This window comes from Coloeus monedula, assembly GCF_965178545.1.
Source record: "Coloeus monedula genome assembly, chromosome: 7".
In the NCBI taxonomy this organism is placed as follows: Eukaryota; Metazoa; Chordata; class Aves; order Passeriformes; family Corvidae; genus Coloeus; species Coloeus monedula.
Window position 1 is genome coordinate 10,769,502 of NC_138787.1, and position 14,954 is coordinate 10,784,455.

General features: G+C 40.6%; 1 protein-coding gene across 1 annotated transcript in view; it reads right to left on the minus strand.

The window, feature by feature from the left end:
• The window catches only part of HECW2 (HECT, C2 and WW domain containing E3 ubiquitin protein ligase 2), a gene marked incomplete at its 5' end in the record, with an annotated part of 102,849 nt that overhangs the window by 66,627 nt on the left and 21,268 nt on the right, over nt 1-14,954 (minus strand). The window contains one exon of the mRNA XM_082285485.1: nt 7,779-7,886. Within this exon, the coding sequence (XP_082141611.1) occupies nt 7,779-7,886 (108 nt within the window). The remainder of the gene's footprint in view (nt 1-7,778; nt 7,887-14,954) is intronic.

Genomic DNA, 14,954 nt, shown 5'->3' on the forward strand with positions numbered 1-14,954 from the left:
CAACATTCACTGAGGGAAAAGCTGACAGCACAGTAACTCATTGGAAAAATATGAGAGCATGTTCTGCAAAACTTATTCAAGAAAACTAGAACAAATGAAGTCACTCACATTCACACTTTACAAAGCTATAAAGGGAGATGCAATCCGTGGAAAAGCAACTGTGTTAAATCCTATTTTTTTCCCTTCTGAACCTGATAGACAACTGCAGAAATTTAGCAGTGCTCTGCCTGTCCTGCCAGTTGAACTTTTCCATAGCGTGACAGTTCAGTGAACTCAACGTTTCTGTTTGGACATTTAGCATTCTCTTCTCTGCATCACTTTCATCATGTGCATTTTTGATTATTTCCTACTGGGCAGTAGGAACACAGCAGCAGAATGCAAGGGCCAAAGCTGGCAGCCCCCAGGTACTCGCCATCTCTCTCAGCAGGTATATCACAGAATTTACTTTACAGGAACATTACGCAAACCACCTACAAAGTGACTTACAGAAAGCTTTTCAGCTAAACTAGGATCAATAACAGAAAATGCTTATGTCCCAGTGGTCTTTCCATCTAACCTGCTTCAAAGGGAACATGGACAAATGGCTGTTCAGGTAACAGAGCCTCCCTATCACTGCCAGCCCCACTCACTTCACTGTCATCAGAGATTCTTATTTACAGTCATGAGCACCGGCTATTATGCTCCAGTTTGGCAAAGCATTTAATTATAATCTAACCTTTAAAACAAAACACTGGGGTATTATGTGCTTGAGGAAGTCAACAAAGCCTGCCACGAATGTAAAAAATACAAGACTTGATCCTGTTTCAGTTATTTGTGATACTCAAAAATAGCTGTTAAGAGACAACATAAAAAACCAGCAAAATAATAGAAGTATTTCTAACTCAGTAAATATGTCTATGAATAGAGTAGGGACAATAACCATGAGTCCCCAGACAGGCCACTGAAAGGGCACTGGTTGCAGGGCACTGCACAGATGAATGTTCCAGGCTCAGAACAATTCCATGTGAGAAAACCATGACCTTTACAGAATTTAACTGGCAAAATTATAAGCAGTAAAAATATAAAGATTGGGTACAAGTAATGAATTACATTCATAGAACATTCAATAAAATTGACCATTACGGTCAAAACCATTCCAAAACCTAAACTCTGTTCATACCTCTAGTTACAAGCAGCCCTTAAAAGCTAAAAGTATACAAAGTTCAGTTATTAAACTGGTGGGGTTTTTCCTTCAATATCTATCAGCTTTTAACAAAAAAGAGAGCTGGGAATCTGCTTTGCTAGCTACCAAGTATGGCAATTTCAGTCTTAATACACTATTTTTGCAAAAGTTATAATTTCATGGAAACAGGGACTGAATACCAAGAACTCCACATAAAACCTCACTTTTAACATGATACCAGCACAATGAAACACATATATTACCACGTTTTCTGGATATATTTCATAGTCTACTCATGTTCTTACTCAACAGATCGAGAGCAGCCCTGCTGAGAAGGACTTGGGTGAGCTGGTGGAGGAGAGGCTGGACATGACCCAGCAATGGGCACTCACAGCCCAGAAAGCCAAACGTGTCCTGGGCTGCATCCAAAACCCCATGGGCAGCCCCTCTGCTCCACTCTGAGATCCCACCTGGCACACTGCACCCAGCTCTGGGGGGCCCAGCACAGGAAGGACAGGGACCTGGTGGAGTGAGTCCAGAGGAGGCCACCAAGAGATTAGAGGAATGGAGTGCCTCTCCTATGAAGACGGGCTGCAAGAGTTGGGTTTGCTCAGCCTGGAGAAGAAAAAGTTCTGAGGAAAACTCACTGCAGCCTTTCAGTACTTGAATGCGGCTTATCAAAGAGATGGAGACAAATTTTTTAGCAGGGACAAAGAGTAACGGTTTAAACTAAAATAGGGTAGATTCAGACTAGATACAAGGACAAAACTTTATACAGTGAGGGTGGTGAAATGCTGGCATAGGTTGCCCAGAGAGGCGCCCAATCCCTGGAAGCACTCAAGATCAGGCTGGATAGGGCTCTGAGCAACCCAACCTATTGAAGTTGTCCCTGCTCACCACAGAGGATTGGACCAGAGACCTTTAAAGGACCCTTCCAGCTCAAACTGTTCTGTAGTACTATGCCATAAACATGAGATTTTAGTTCAAAACACACAGCATCTGTGCAGTCACTGCATCCAAGTATCACAGTGTGGCACCAGAAGAAATTTAACCACAAGCATCCCAGGGGGGATTTGGAAATGATTGATCTGATAAGACTGGCAGTCTCTGGATGAATCCCAACAGCTGCCTCACTGTGGGTTTTTGCTCAAGACATAAAGCTATAGCACCGGTAAAGAAAATATATGCAAATCAATGTATTTCTATTCTACTGACAGCAATGACTGTGACATCAAACGGTATAAATAACAACAAAGACAAGTAAAGTAGGTGAAGGTGCTTCTTGTGGACACAGTAATTAACACTCACGGGACCAAGACCATAACTGATAAATACAAGGCCAGTACAGTGGCAAAGCAGGCTCTCAGCCTAAGCCCATACTAATAAACCAGGCAGGACCATGGCAGAGAATCAAGTGTGAGCACATGACCATCCATAGTGCTGAACAGTGACATCCCCCTGTTTTACCTACTAGAGTGTGTGCAGCTTTTAACTTCTGGGCACGTTGCACATGAAAGTGCATAAGTACCAGTTACCTGCTGCACAGCACTGACTGTACTATGCTGAATCTCCCTGTCATGGCATCTCCAACATGACCTGTCCTTCCCCATATCACAGAAAATTGACTTAGAAGCTGCAGACTATGAAGGAGCAGCAGCTGTTACCAATTACTCCTAAATAAAAGTCAGGCTTCCTCTCACATGTTTTTTCTATCACCAGCCCTCCTATAGATCACGTCACTCCATCTTTCTGCTAGCTTGCTCTCCATAACTAATACCATCACCATCACCTCTGTTTCCAGCACAATGCCCCAAATGGAGCCCCTTCCATCCCAAGATCACAGACTGCTACACCAAGAGAACACTTGCCATGTGAAATCATTTCTGGGGCAACTGAAACCTCTCTTTCACCAGAGAGTAAAGGCCCTGATGTACTTAGGGACCTGAACAGCCTGATGTCATGCTAAATACCAGATGACCATACCAAATGCAAAAGCATTAAGCTGTGTTGCATGTTCCCACTACGGCCACCTGTTTAGGATAATGCTCCTTGAACTTGTTTCCTTTTACAGGACAATGAAAATTGTAGAGCTGGGTTTAGCAATCCTTCTGTAGTTTACACAGAAAAAAAAAAAAACTGAGGGAGCCACGTAGTGAGTCATTGTTTTCCTTCCCTCACATTTTAGCAAGCCTCAGAGCAAGATGTTTGAAAGCCACCTCTACTACGTGAGGAAATAGCATATCAGGCATATTGATCCTCAAACTCACCTTCTTGAATGTCTAAAATGACTGAGTTCCCTTTCATGCCTACAAAGCACTTTTGCTCCTTCCCCAGGGAAAAGCAAGAGGAACACCTGCCTCTGTACTGGCTGGCTCTGCAGTTCAGAGCCACTCACTTTGTCTCGAGGTGACATCTTAAGGACACCGGCTGTTTGTGATGGTGAGCTGGACTTGGTATTTTGCGAATATTTTCTTTCTCCTCTGCATAGTATTTCCTCCCTCCCCTTCCTCAGCCACTCCCCTCAAAGGCTGCTTGTTTTTCTGGAATACATTAAGTTCATTTCTCTTTATTTCACTGTTGACTCCTTTGATTCTCCCTTCCAGGGCAGAGCATACAGAAATTTTGTTTTGTTAATTTTTGTCTGAGGCAAATAGAGTTTTCTTTGATCATCCTTGTTTTGCTAATTTTGGATGCTTTGAGGGGAATTAATGTCTGTTTTTAGTATGAAGATGAGACTCTCCCCTCCCATTTTTCTGCAAGTTGCTTGATCTGAATAGAGTAGATGGCAAACTATGCCTTTACATGTTACTTTCTTGGAAAAATAGGTGTTGAATCGCTAGGGAGGGATTTTAAGAGGAATAATTAAATCATCTTAACATTGAATTACAAGACTGCAGACAAACAGTAATGTGAAATTCCAGAAAAATGCTTCTCCAAGCCTACCATTAAATATAAGCATAGATTTGAGACCTTGGTGAAACTATAAATAAATTTACAATTATGCTCATGGAAAAACAGCTTCCCAAATTAAGGCATAAGATGTTTTTCTTAGAAGATACAAATCTTTTTGCAGAAGGAGTCTGAGGCCTAACCCAGCTGACTCCCACTGATTAACATTAAAGCAATTAAAATGGAAATACTCCTTCTGCATGAGATTTGTTTGCATATGGCTCGTTAGCAATGCTATAATTCTCTGCACTTCACCCTCCAGAGATGTTAGTGGTGAAAAGATACATAATGTCCTTAGGCTCTGACACTGCCAGCAAAAACACACATCCAACATCTTTGATGTAAGTGCCCTCTGACTGAGCCCAACTCATTATCCAACATTAGTAACTTACGTTCCTTTTCTTCCCAAAAAGACATGACAACTTCAGGCCAGTTTTGAGTGTAAATCCTAAAGGATTATTGTAGTTACTTAGCGTAACTCTGTTAACAAGCTTCATCAGTTCTCATTGCCAGAGCAGGTGCAATGCTCCTCAGGCTTGCAGAAAACATTCCCTTCCTCTCCTTGAGTACAGGTGGAACAGGGAACCTGCAGTCGTATAGGTATCACAGTATATAGGTGGTGGCAATTAAGTACTGTCCCCCTCTACTTGGTACTGGTGAGAAATACCGTGTCTAGTTTTGGGTCCCTAGGTTCAAGAACATGGAGAAAATGGAGAGTGAAGAGCAGAGGGCTACAAAGGTGGCTGGGATGGAGAAAATGTGACATATGAGAAGAGGCTAAAGGAACTGGCCTTGTTTAGTCTGGTGAAGAGGAGGTTAAGGCAAGACAAATGTAACTATCTCTACTCTTTCCAGTTGTATCAGAGATTTTAAAAGGGGTAATGGCCTCAAATATAAGCTACAGCCATACATATTGGATGCCAGAGAAATCTTTTTAGCTGTAACAATACTACAGTACTAGAACAAGTTACCTACAACATTAGAACAAGTTACCTACAGCATCTGCAAAATCTTTGTCCTTGAAAGCTTCCAATAAAAACCATACTCGAGCAGGTGGACTCAACTCAAATGTTGGTCCTAGTTGAGAGCAGATTGGATGCAATCAGTGTTCTTATGCTGTGGCTAGTCTTCAACTGAGTTTAGATTAATCCATTTACACATTTTGTTCATGCTGGTCCCCCAGACATTGTTTCCCCTTATGGATCTGCTGCTTTAAAAATCCAGGAACGCTGCTAATGGTCTGCTGCATGTCATTACTGTGAGAAGCAAATATGATAAACCCCACATACCATGACTTGTATCTCACATAATCTGCCTCTCAGCAAAGATATTTCTAAACATAAAAAAATCTACAACTGGAGAGCTCTTTCCCAAATTTCAAAAATAATGGTGGATTAAAGCATCAGAAATACCTTAAATTTAATAATCTGGTACATGTTTACTGATAATGTTACACTCTTCATCTGTCTCTCCCTCTTGCCATCACAGCGGCATCATGTGCACTGCTATACTGAGAGACAAATCATATCTGTGCCACAACAGAGGAAAGAGGCTAAAAGGGGAGCTAAGTTTGTCTCCGTGGCTGCCACAGGCTGGGCAGTGCCAGGCCTGCAGGGCATGGTGAGAGCCCCGACAGCACAGCTCTTCCCACGCGCGGCCTGGCGCTGCACAGCAGTGACACCGCGGCTGTGCCTGAAGCGCGCAGCCACCTGCTATGTTTGCCCCTGCTGTGATTTAGTGAGCTGAGGAATAGAAAAGTAAAAGGAAAGAGCAGCTGCCTGTAGTTGTGTCAGTGTTGCTTCACCACCTATAAGCAACAAGGAAAAGCTTTGCAGAGCAAACATGGTCACCGATCTGTGGAGACATCTCATTTAAAAAGTGGAATCAGAAATTCAGTAAAGTGTTTCAGTGCAGTTTTTGGCCTCTCACTAGAAACACAAGTGTCACTGGTGACATATTTATCTACCATACTATGTGCTATAGCAACATATGCTCATAAACATTCCTTTTTACAGTTCTCAGCTGCTGCACAATTGCTTGTCTCCTGTTCATTGTATGGCAGCAGAGCCGTTTGTTAGTGATGCTAACCATGACCAAAGAACACACATCCTGCACTTTCTTTCAGCTGATTGTGATGTGCAGTTAGTTAGTCACAAAGTGCAAGGTCAGCTGCAGCTGGTTTTAAGTCCAAACTAGTAGCTCTTGAAGCAGTAGTTTGGGTTACTCACATGAACTGGAGATATTACTCAAGAGCCTCATCTCAGTACACTGTGGAACAACACGTAACCAGCTAAAAGATACAAGCATCCTTGAAGTCAAACTGCCCGTATTGGCAACAATACTGATGGAGTACATGTGCAAGAAAGATGAGGCAATGAACTTTACTAACAGACATTTTAATCTGCTTTAATATACTAGTGTCTTTGGCACCAGGGAAGTTAATTATCTTTATTATTTTCTGGAGCATTATCTTCAGTTCAATCATTGTAATGTAATGAACTCCTGAAATGGAATTTAATTTTATCCTATTTAAGTGCTTTTTTTTTTTTTTTTGAAAGTGTGTTGTGTAACACATAGGGCAACTTGGCAAGATTCAATGATAAGCTCTAGAAATAGGAAGCTTTAATATTTATTTTTAGTACAGGGTATACAACACCTCTTGAAATACATGTATTACTGTTTTATCCGTTAATTAGAATAAAAATTTCTGCCAAGACCTACAGTAAGCAGCACTGCAGTGCTTCACTTCACTGCAGTGAAGTAGAGTGTGGGAGTATTTTTTTTTTTTTTTTAACTTATGAAAGAGGATTCGTTACTGTGAGGCTAAACAGGAGCAACTCAGAGCTCTTCTGGGACTGATTGCCACTTCGATGCTTGGCACATCAGAGTTTCCAGCAAGCTCTGACACAACATCCTATGATTGGAACCTCAGTTTCTTTGGGATCATATGCTTCATATGGTAAGATAGCATAGTTTCATCAAAAAGAAAAAAAAACCAAAACCAAAACAAACAAAAAAAAAAACAATAAAAAAAACTCAACCCACAGCAGAGTAGCTCAGCTTCCTATAAATCCTGGTCATCTGAGGGAGTGGTGTAGCTCTTCAATTTGAAGCTTGGCTACCGACGGTCCTTACAGAGTTCAACTGGAGGCTTTTTATTTCAGTCACACAGAGACTCTCAGTATTTCCAAACTGCCCAGTGGATTTTCCAGAGCAACAAATCTTCAGCTGAGAAATTCTGATGTAACAGGACGTTGGCACTTCCTAGAGACAAATCCAACCTCCACACTAACAAACATCAGCAAGCACTATTAGCTTACTACCTTTTCCCTCACACACACTTACCATTAATATTTGTCCAGCTGAAATCTGGAATTTCTGTGGGAAGGGACTTCATCCTTGAATGTGTATATACTATACCACACTGCACAAGGCAATTCCTTCCTCCCTTAAACTGAAACGTGCTGTCTAAGAACATCACTAGAATACAAATGGACATCCAAACTCAACTCCATTTTTATCATGTCCAGCAAATGCACTGGAAAATGCTCCCCCTAGGAGCAATACAATCAGTTCCCTTGGTTTATCAGAGGAACTGATGAAATGGATATCAAAAGCCATCCTGTTGACTTGCCTTTGAATATACACTGCATAAAAAGGTACTCACATTCCATAAAATAGGGGCCAGGTTCAATTCGCCACACAATTTGTCCTTTTTGCGTGCCAGTCACTCCCCGATTCTTGGAATCCCAGAAATTGGCTGGAGAGTTCTCATCTGAAGGAGGGAAGACAAAAAATAATTTCAGCAAGTAGTATTTAAAATATAAGTTTTCTTGGCTTTCTGTTTCAAGAGGATACAAAAAATTACTTGTATTAAATAAAAAAAATAAAGCAATCAAATTAACTTGCAAAGATAAATAGCTTCTCTTTTATGCTTGATACATCAGTTTATGCAGAGTGAGCAGACAGACACACAGCCAAAGTAAATATATGGTTTCCTGTACGGGGTGACTTGCCAAGGTACAGTATTAAATTCCAAAACTTCCCTAATCCAGCAGAGAGGCTATTGGGAGAGTATAGCTGATTGAAACTTCATCACAGAGCTACCACATTATGTTGTACATTGGTCCTGCTCTGTGATGTGAAAATCTAGCATTCATTCCCTAGCTAGGAAACGCATAATCGTAACTAGAGGTATCCAGTTAGAGGACCAAAGTGCAAAACTGGCAGTAAGCCAGGGCTAGAAATGAGAGATTCCACAAAATACATTCGAAGAAAACATTCAAAGCAAATAGTATCTGCAGAGCATCTTAGGAATACCAGTATTATCCCTTCTCAAATTCAGATTTTTGTCCAAACAAACACAGGCTTTAGGGCTTTTTTTATTTTCCAGCCTGTATTCAGACACCCAGAACACCGTAAGAATGAAAGAAAACCAGAGCAAGAAACTGTTTGAAAGGCCACAAAGGTGAGTTATGATGACACAGACAAAGCTGACATAAATCCAACTTAACTCTTTTGTACAGGAAGTTCTTTGGAAGTATGCATTGTAACATTTCACCAGTGCATTTCTGCTGCTGTTTCTTAACTAGACTAGACAAGAACTACACCTATGACGTCAAATACAACATCCTAATTCTTTCCAGCGGTACTGCATATTCTTTAATCTTACTTTAAAAAAAAAATCCTCTTTTATTGTATGCACTTGAGTGCATTCTACAATTTTAAAAAGACTTCACTAAGAACCTAGTCTGTGGTGGCTTTGTTCATCAAGCTCATATCCATTCAAGCACATTCCTTTGTACTTTGGTAGGAACACCCACATGGGATTACAGAACTGTCACCTACATTTTGGATATCCACATACTATTTATGAAAGAATAATAAACAATGCTGCTTTCTTACTTCTATCTTAAAAATATAAACTTACACTAAAGCTTCTCTTTCTCCTTTCCATTCTGACTGCTCATCTCAGCATACACACGGTAACCCCACTGAATCATGATTAGTGCAGTCTGTACATCTCATCCTACCAAACTGGCACACGGAACATTACCAGACACACGCTGAGCTTCTGTGCTTGCTCAAGACAACTTACACACTGCCCAAAACCTAGCAGAGCTCTGGAGAATCAAGAGGTGGCCATAGCAAGCTACTGACATTTTTATGCCTCCAGCCATGAGTGACTTTGAGAATTTTCAGAAAGCTGCAGTCTCAACACCCTGATATCATGACAAGTCCAGGACAGTTCCTTAATTATCTCAACGACAAGGAGAAGCAACAGGAGGGTTCTCCTGACACCTGTGATCCTTGAGCTCATAATGCCCTCAGGCTTAACTTCTCGTGCAGAATCAACATGATAGGACACAAACTGCGTACACGAGGAAGTCAGGCGCACAGGCAGTAAAATCTTAAACTGCACATATTTATTCTTCATTACAGTAAAAAACTTTCAGAGTAAACAAAGCTGTATCTCACCCATGTTTTGTTGGGGGTTTTTTTCAAAGCCATATAAGGAGGAACACTGAATGCACAGCCTGTAAATCATCCTCTGGGCCTTATAAAAAAATCTCTATGTGGTTTGCAATGACACACTAACCAAAAGAATATACTGTTGATGAATTTATTTACTGTTTCATTGTGCCTTACTATCCTAAGGTCCCGCTATTTTCTTCCAGACAGAATACTGGGAAGCCATAAGACACAGCTTACTTACACTAGTGACTGTTCTGGTCCACCACACAAACTTGGTTATCCAAAACATCACTACCAAATGCAAGCAGATTCTTTAAAAATTCCAGTTATCTGAAACACAGGGTTTTAAACTATTCAGCCCTTTCATTTCATCTAGGTAAATGAAAATGTATTCGTGACAGTAAACATCTCACCTAACATGCTCTAGGTTCTGAATTTCTGTATTTAATCAATTGGAGAAGAGTTTGTTCACAATTCTAAGCAGAAGGACAGCTATTTGGTATATTATAACCATAAGCATGAGTTTTTTTATTCTTATCTAGTTCAACAAATGAACAAAGCCTGAAACAATGAAATATGCCTTTATTGGTGAGATTTCCAACAACAAGGCACAAGCAATTGTTCTTAGTTTTTTTATCAGTCACAAAGCAAAGTCAATGGCAATTTTTACAGGGATATTAGTGAGCTTCAGAAAAGGTCCTCCATGAACTGAGTCTCAAATTCTGAGCTGGTAGTTACAAGAATGCAGAACACTTTCTACCACTTTATTTAATAAAATCCCACATTTACGGAAGTGCCTGGATTTTCAGCCCTTTCATGAAGCAACGGACTCCTTTGCAGCAATGAAGACTAAATCATTGATACTCTGCCCACAGGCATGCTGCCACTGCAACAGAAGGTGGTGGAGACAGAGGGATGGAGAATGCTAACAGACCACTGCCTGTCAGCAATTGACTCAAATTACAGAATTTATATTTGGTCAGCTTTGACTTTCTTCTGAAACAGATGGCTTTTTTCTACTTTTATGATGTTATTCACATGGGGGAAAAATAACGGTACTAATGCATATGGAAAAACAACTTCAAACATCAGTTCATGGATTTTGAAAAGAGAAACAGCAGGAAAAAAATGCATAACATGAAAACATTGAAATACACAATACTGCCAAAAATACTTACAAAAAAAGAAGCATTTAAGAGCACAAAGAGCAACATCAGAATTATCACTGCCTCATTTCCTCTCTTCCCCCAAACATACATAGTATGTATGTGTGTATACATGCACACACACACACTCTCTCCCTCTCTCCATATATATATTCCATAGGGAACTTCAATCCTAACCAGTTCTATTCTCCTTTTAGCACATAATTGTTGCTCTTTGGGAAACTGGCAACTGTTCCAGAATCTGGGCCAAAGAGTCGATATAAATATCCCTTCCCAGAACATAAAATATGCAACAAAATACTGTCTTACTGCATCAGTATCTTGTCCAGTGAGTCTACACTTCTGAAAGAAATAAAACAATGCAAGATGCACAGTTTCTCTCTATCTTCAGTAATTCTTAGACATAAAATACTACAGAACATAACTTCTCAGAGCTGCAACCCCTGTACAAATCAGAGTACGTGAGATAATGCTGTACAACAAAAAGTGGGTAATAATAAATGTATCACTGTGTGGAACTTCACTCTGAGTAAAGCTCCTTGAAATCACTGTAAAGCAAACACATTCTGAGTAACAATGTCTTCTTTATTTAGCTACTAAACAATCAGCCAAACTCGGCATTAAGAAAAGTTGCACTGGCACACTGTTGGCTCTTCCTCAACTTGTCCTCTAGGACCTCCAGGTCTTTTTCTGCAAAGCTGATTTGCAGGTGGTCAGCCCCCAGCCTGCCCCAATGTCAGGAGTTACTCCTGTTTGCCCACGTCTCCAGCCTGTCTGGCTGCACAATCATGTGTTTTATCATCTGCTACTCTCAGTTTTGCATGAGGATGTTACGGAGTGTTGGAAGCCAGGCTAAGCCAGTGTCTGATATCAGTGGTCAAGAGGCTTCTGAGGAGTTCATATTTTGTTCTTTGTGTCTTATATCTTTCACTATTTCTGTCTTAGGATAAAAGGATAAACTGCCTGAAATCCATCACCTCACAGAGTCATCTTGCATAGCTTAAAGCAACAAATAAATAAATAAGATAGAGTCTTTCATAAGACAGATAAAGAGGAACTGCTACCAATTAATTATCTGAAACAAGCCTTACGGTCCTAGTGCACAGACCAGTCACAGGCAAGCTAACACTCATCTTCTGGACCCAGTTTCTGTGATCAGTAGTGTTAGGTTATGTGATAAAAGGATTGCTTCCATCAATACAAATGATTTTTATTCTTCAAAATACCAAAACATTATAGAAGTCCAAAATTCCTGCTGTGGAAATATCACTGATTTAAATTTTATCCTGTGCAATAGGCAAAGGTCGCTATTGCAACCTAAGAGGTTCAAACTTTTGCATTCTGATCTCTTTAGCACATTTATAATGATGCTCATACCAGAGCAAAGGTGATGTTAATAGATTCTGGTTGTCAGCTTCAATTATGCACAACTTAACAATTTTCATCTTTCACTACCGTATATGGGTACGCTAACTCACAGCTCTTGTGAAAAATCCATGCAGCTTATCTCAGAAAAGATCAATCACGCTGGTAACACCATTTTATCCCTGCATAATTCTCTTATCCTCATTTGGGATTTACATCCCAATCTCCGATTTTTCACCCTTTCTGGAAGACGCTTTATGCAAAATCTTCTGAATGGTTTGTATTGTTCAGTTGAAGTTTTAAATTAAGTTCATATTGTCAGAATATTTCACATTTTAGGTTAATTTCAATAAATTTTGGGCACTGAAGATGGTGTGTGCAATGCATTCAGTTATTAAGAGGAGTGCTGGTACTAAGCTTTTAAAGCATCCCTCTCATTTATTTCTCTTGCCAGGTGTCCTCTTACAGTGTGGATCAGCGGAGCTGGAGGCTGGTGAATAGCAAGGCTACATCTAGTTTTGTCTCAGGCTGAGACCTCTGGATCTGCCATCAGTTCTTCTCCTAAACACACTACCAAGAACAGTCACCCCCCCTTACCTATTTTACTCCATCATTTCACTTAGTCTTTCAGAGTAACAGGTTTGTGGCTAATCTGCATTGGAGAATACTTCTGAACTTAATTTTGAGCCAACCATCAGGAGATCTCTAGGATGGCATTTCCACTGTAAAACAAAAAACTAATTTGCATGCATTTTACTGCATTACTTCCAAAAACCTCAATCTGAATGCCAGCAGCTGCACTCTGCTTTTCAGTGTGAGCACAGACTTCCAAGCAGTAAAGCAGGCTGTCACCAAAATGTAAGACTAACAAGAACATTCCAAAGAATACTTACAGTGGATTTTGGGCAAATGACTGGGAAAGTCTGCAACACTAACTTTTGTGCAGTATTTTCCCTTTGGTAACTTCTAATAATTTTAATTCTAGAAATACTAGAAATAAACATAAAAATCCATGGGTGATTGTTAAAGAAGTAGCACAGTGTTTACTGATCTGATGAACTAAATTTATTTCTTCCTTATATCCAAAATATGCTTAAAAGCAATTGAAAACTGTATCAGGACACATTCTAAGGAGAAGATAAAATGTATCACCTGAGGCCTCACTCCTTTTCTAGAAAGTCAGTAAGTAAATTAATAGGTTCAAGGCAGAGTTTCTACTGCAAACAATTACTATAATAAACCACATTTTGTCAATCCATTTAAAATACACTATGTATCAGTTAGGAAAATACAAACAAATATTAACCCACTAAGCCAGAGCTTGTTTCTCTGATTTTCAGAATCCCCCATCTCAGCCTGTGAACACAGGTTATCTGGCAGAACCAAAATATTTCTCATGAAAGATAGCACCATTACTGAAATTAAAGATCAACACGTAGTTGTAACTTCTAGCCTTACCTGGCCATTCCAAAGGATGCCTGTGGATACTAAACTGCATTCCTCCATCAGAGCCCAATTAACAAACTGAAGAATAAAAACCAGTAATGTTTTACAGGATGGATATTGAAAACAGCATCCTCGTTCCCAATCACAACCAGTGTTTTCTACATTAGTTGCCTTCTGGACCCAGTCTGTGTAGCTCAGGTTTGGATAATTTAGCTCTGTGTTAGCACTGTTGCATAATTTCAGCTCCAAGAGGCACGTCTGTCCTCTCCCTTCCTGCTGTCATTTGAAGGAAAGGCTTTCAGAAGGATGTTCTCAAACTCCGCGGCAGTTTTGAGCAGTTGCACACCATCGTCTGCCTCTTCTCCTTTATTCAAGGGTTTATCTGGGTTCAAGCAGCCCGTGCTAAAACACATAAGGTATTACGTCCTTCAAGCTCAGCTATTTGCAGCCACTCCCCTCTGAAGGGTACAGGATGCCGAAGCCCCATCCTCCCTCCACTTCCTTCCTTGCCTTGTCCATGGGAGGATTCCTCAGCATGGCCACGGCCCCGCAGCACGGGCGGGCTGATGTAAACAGGAGGATCGTTAAATCCTAGAAATGACGGCAAGGCAGCCACAGCAACGAGCACAGCGGGAGCTCACTGGAAGTGCTGGCTTTGTTTACACAGTATTTTGCTCTCCCGCATGACTTCCCCACAAATCCAGTTATTTCAGGGAAGAGGGAACTGCTCCATGACGTCTGGCTGGGATGGAGCTGCCTTAAACCCAGGATAACTCTGCACAGGGCACTCCTGGGCAGGAGGATAAGCAGGTGGCAGAGAGCTTCCATTACTACCTCTCCTCTTTTGGGGTGGTAAATGCCACCTCAGGGCAGGGGCTTGGACAAGGCTCTATTCCCCCAGATGCTGTGACTCCTCAACGGTGTCCTGGTGGAACTACAACTGCAGCTGACCTAAAACTCCTTCAACCTGTGACAAGGACCCAAATCAGTTCCAGTACCTTGATGAAAAAAAGGGTACCTAAAAGAATCTACAGTCTGGTTGGTGGTCTGAGATTGAATCTTTCATAGCACACATTTCATGAAATTGCACACTTGTGGAGCTGTAGGTTCAGGCTCTCAAAGCAAATCTTGGTTTTCCTAGTAATACTCAGAATAAAATTAAAAAAAAAAAAAAAACACAATAAAAAAACCCCTTCCACATCTTATAGGAGTATCTGTTCTTACTCAGCTTGAAGATTTTTCAAAAAGCGCTTCCAGTCAAAGAAATTAGGATGGATTATTTGCTAATGAAGAGATGAAAGCTAATGTATTGCTTTGTGCTTGCATGAGCACCTCTCGGAATTGTATCTTCAAAGGACAGAAGGCAAAAGAACATCAGAACTGGAACACTG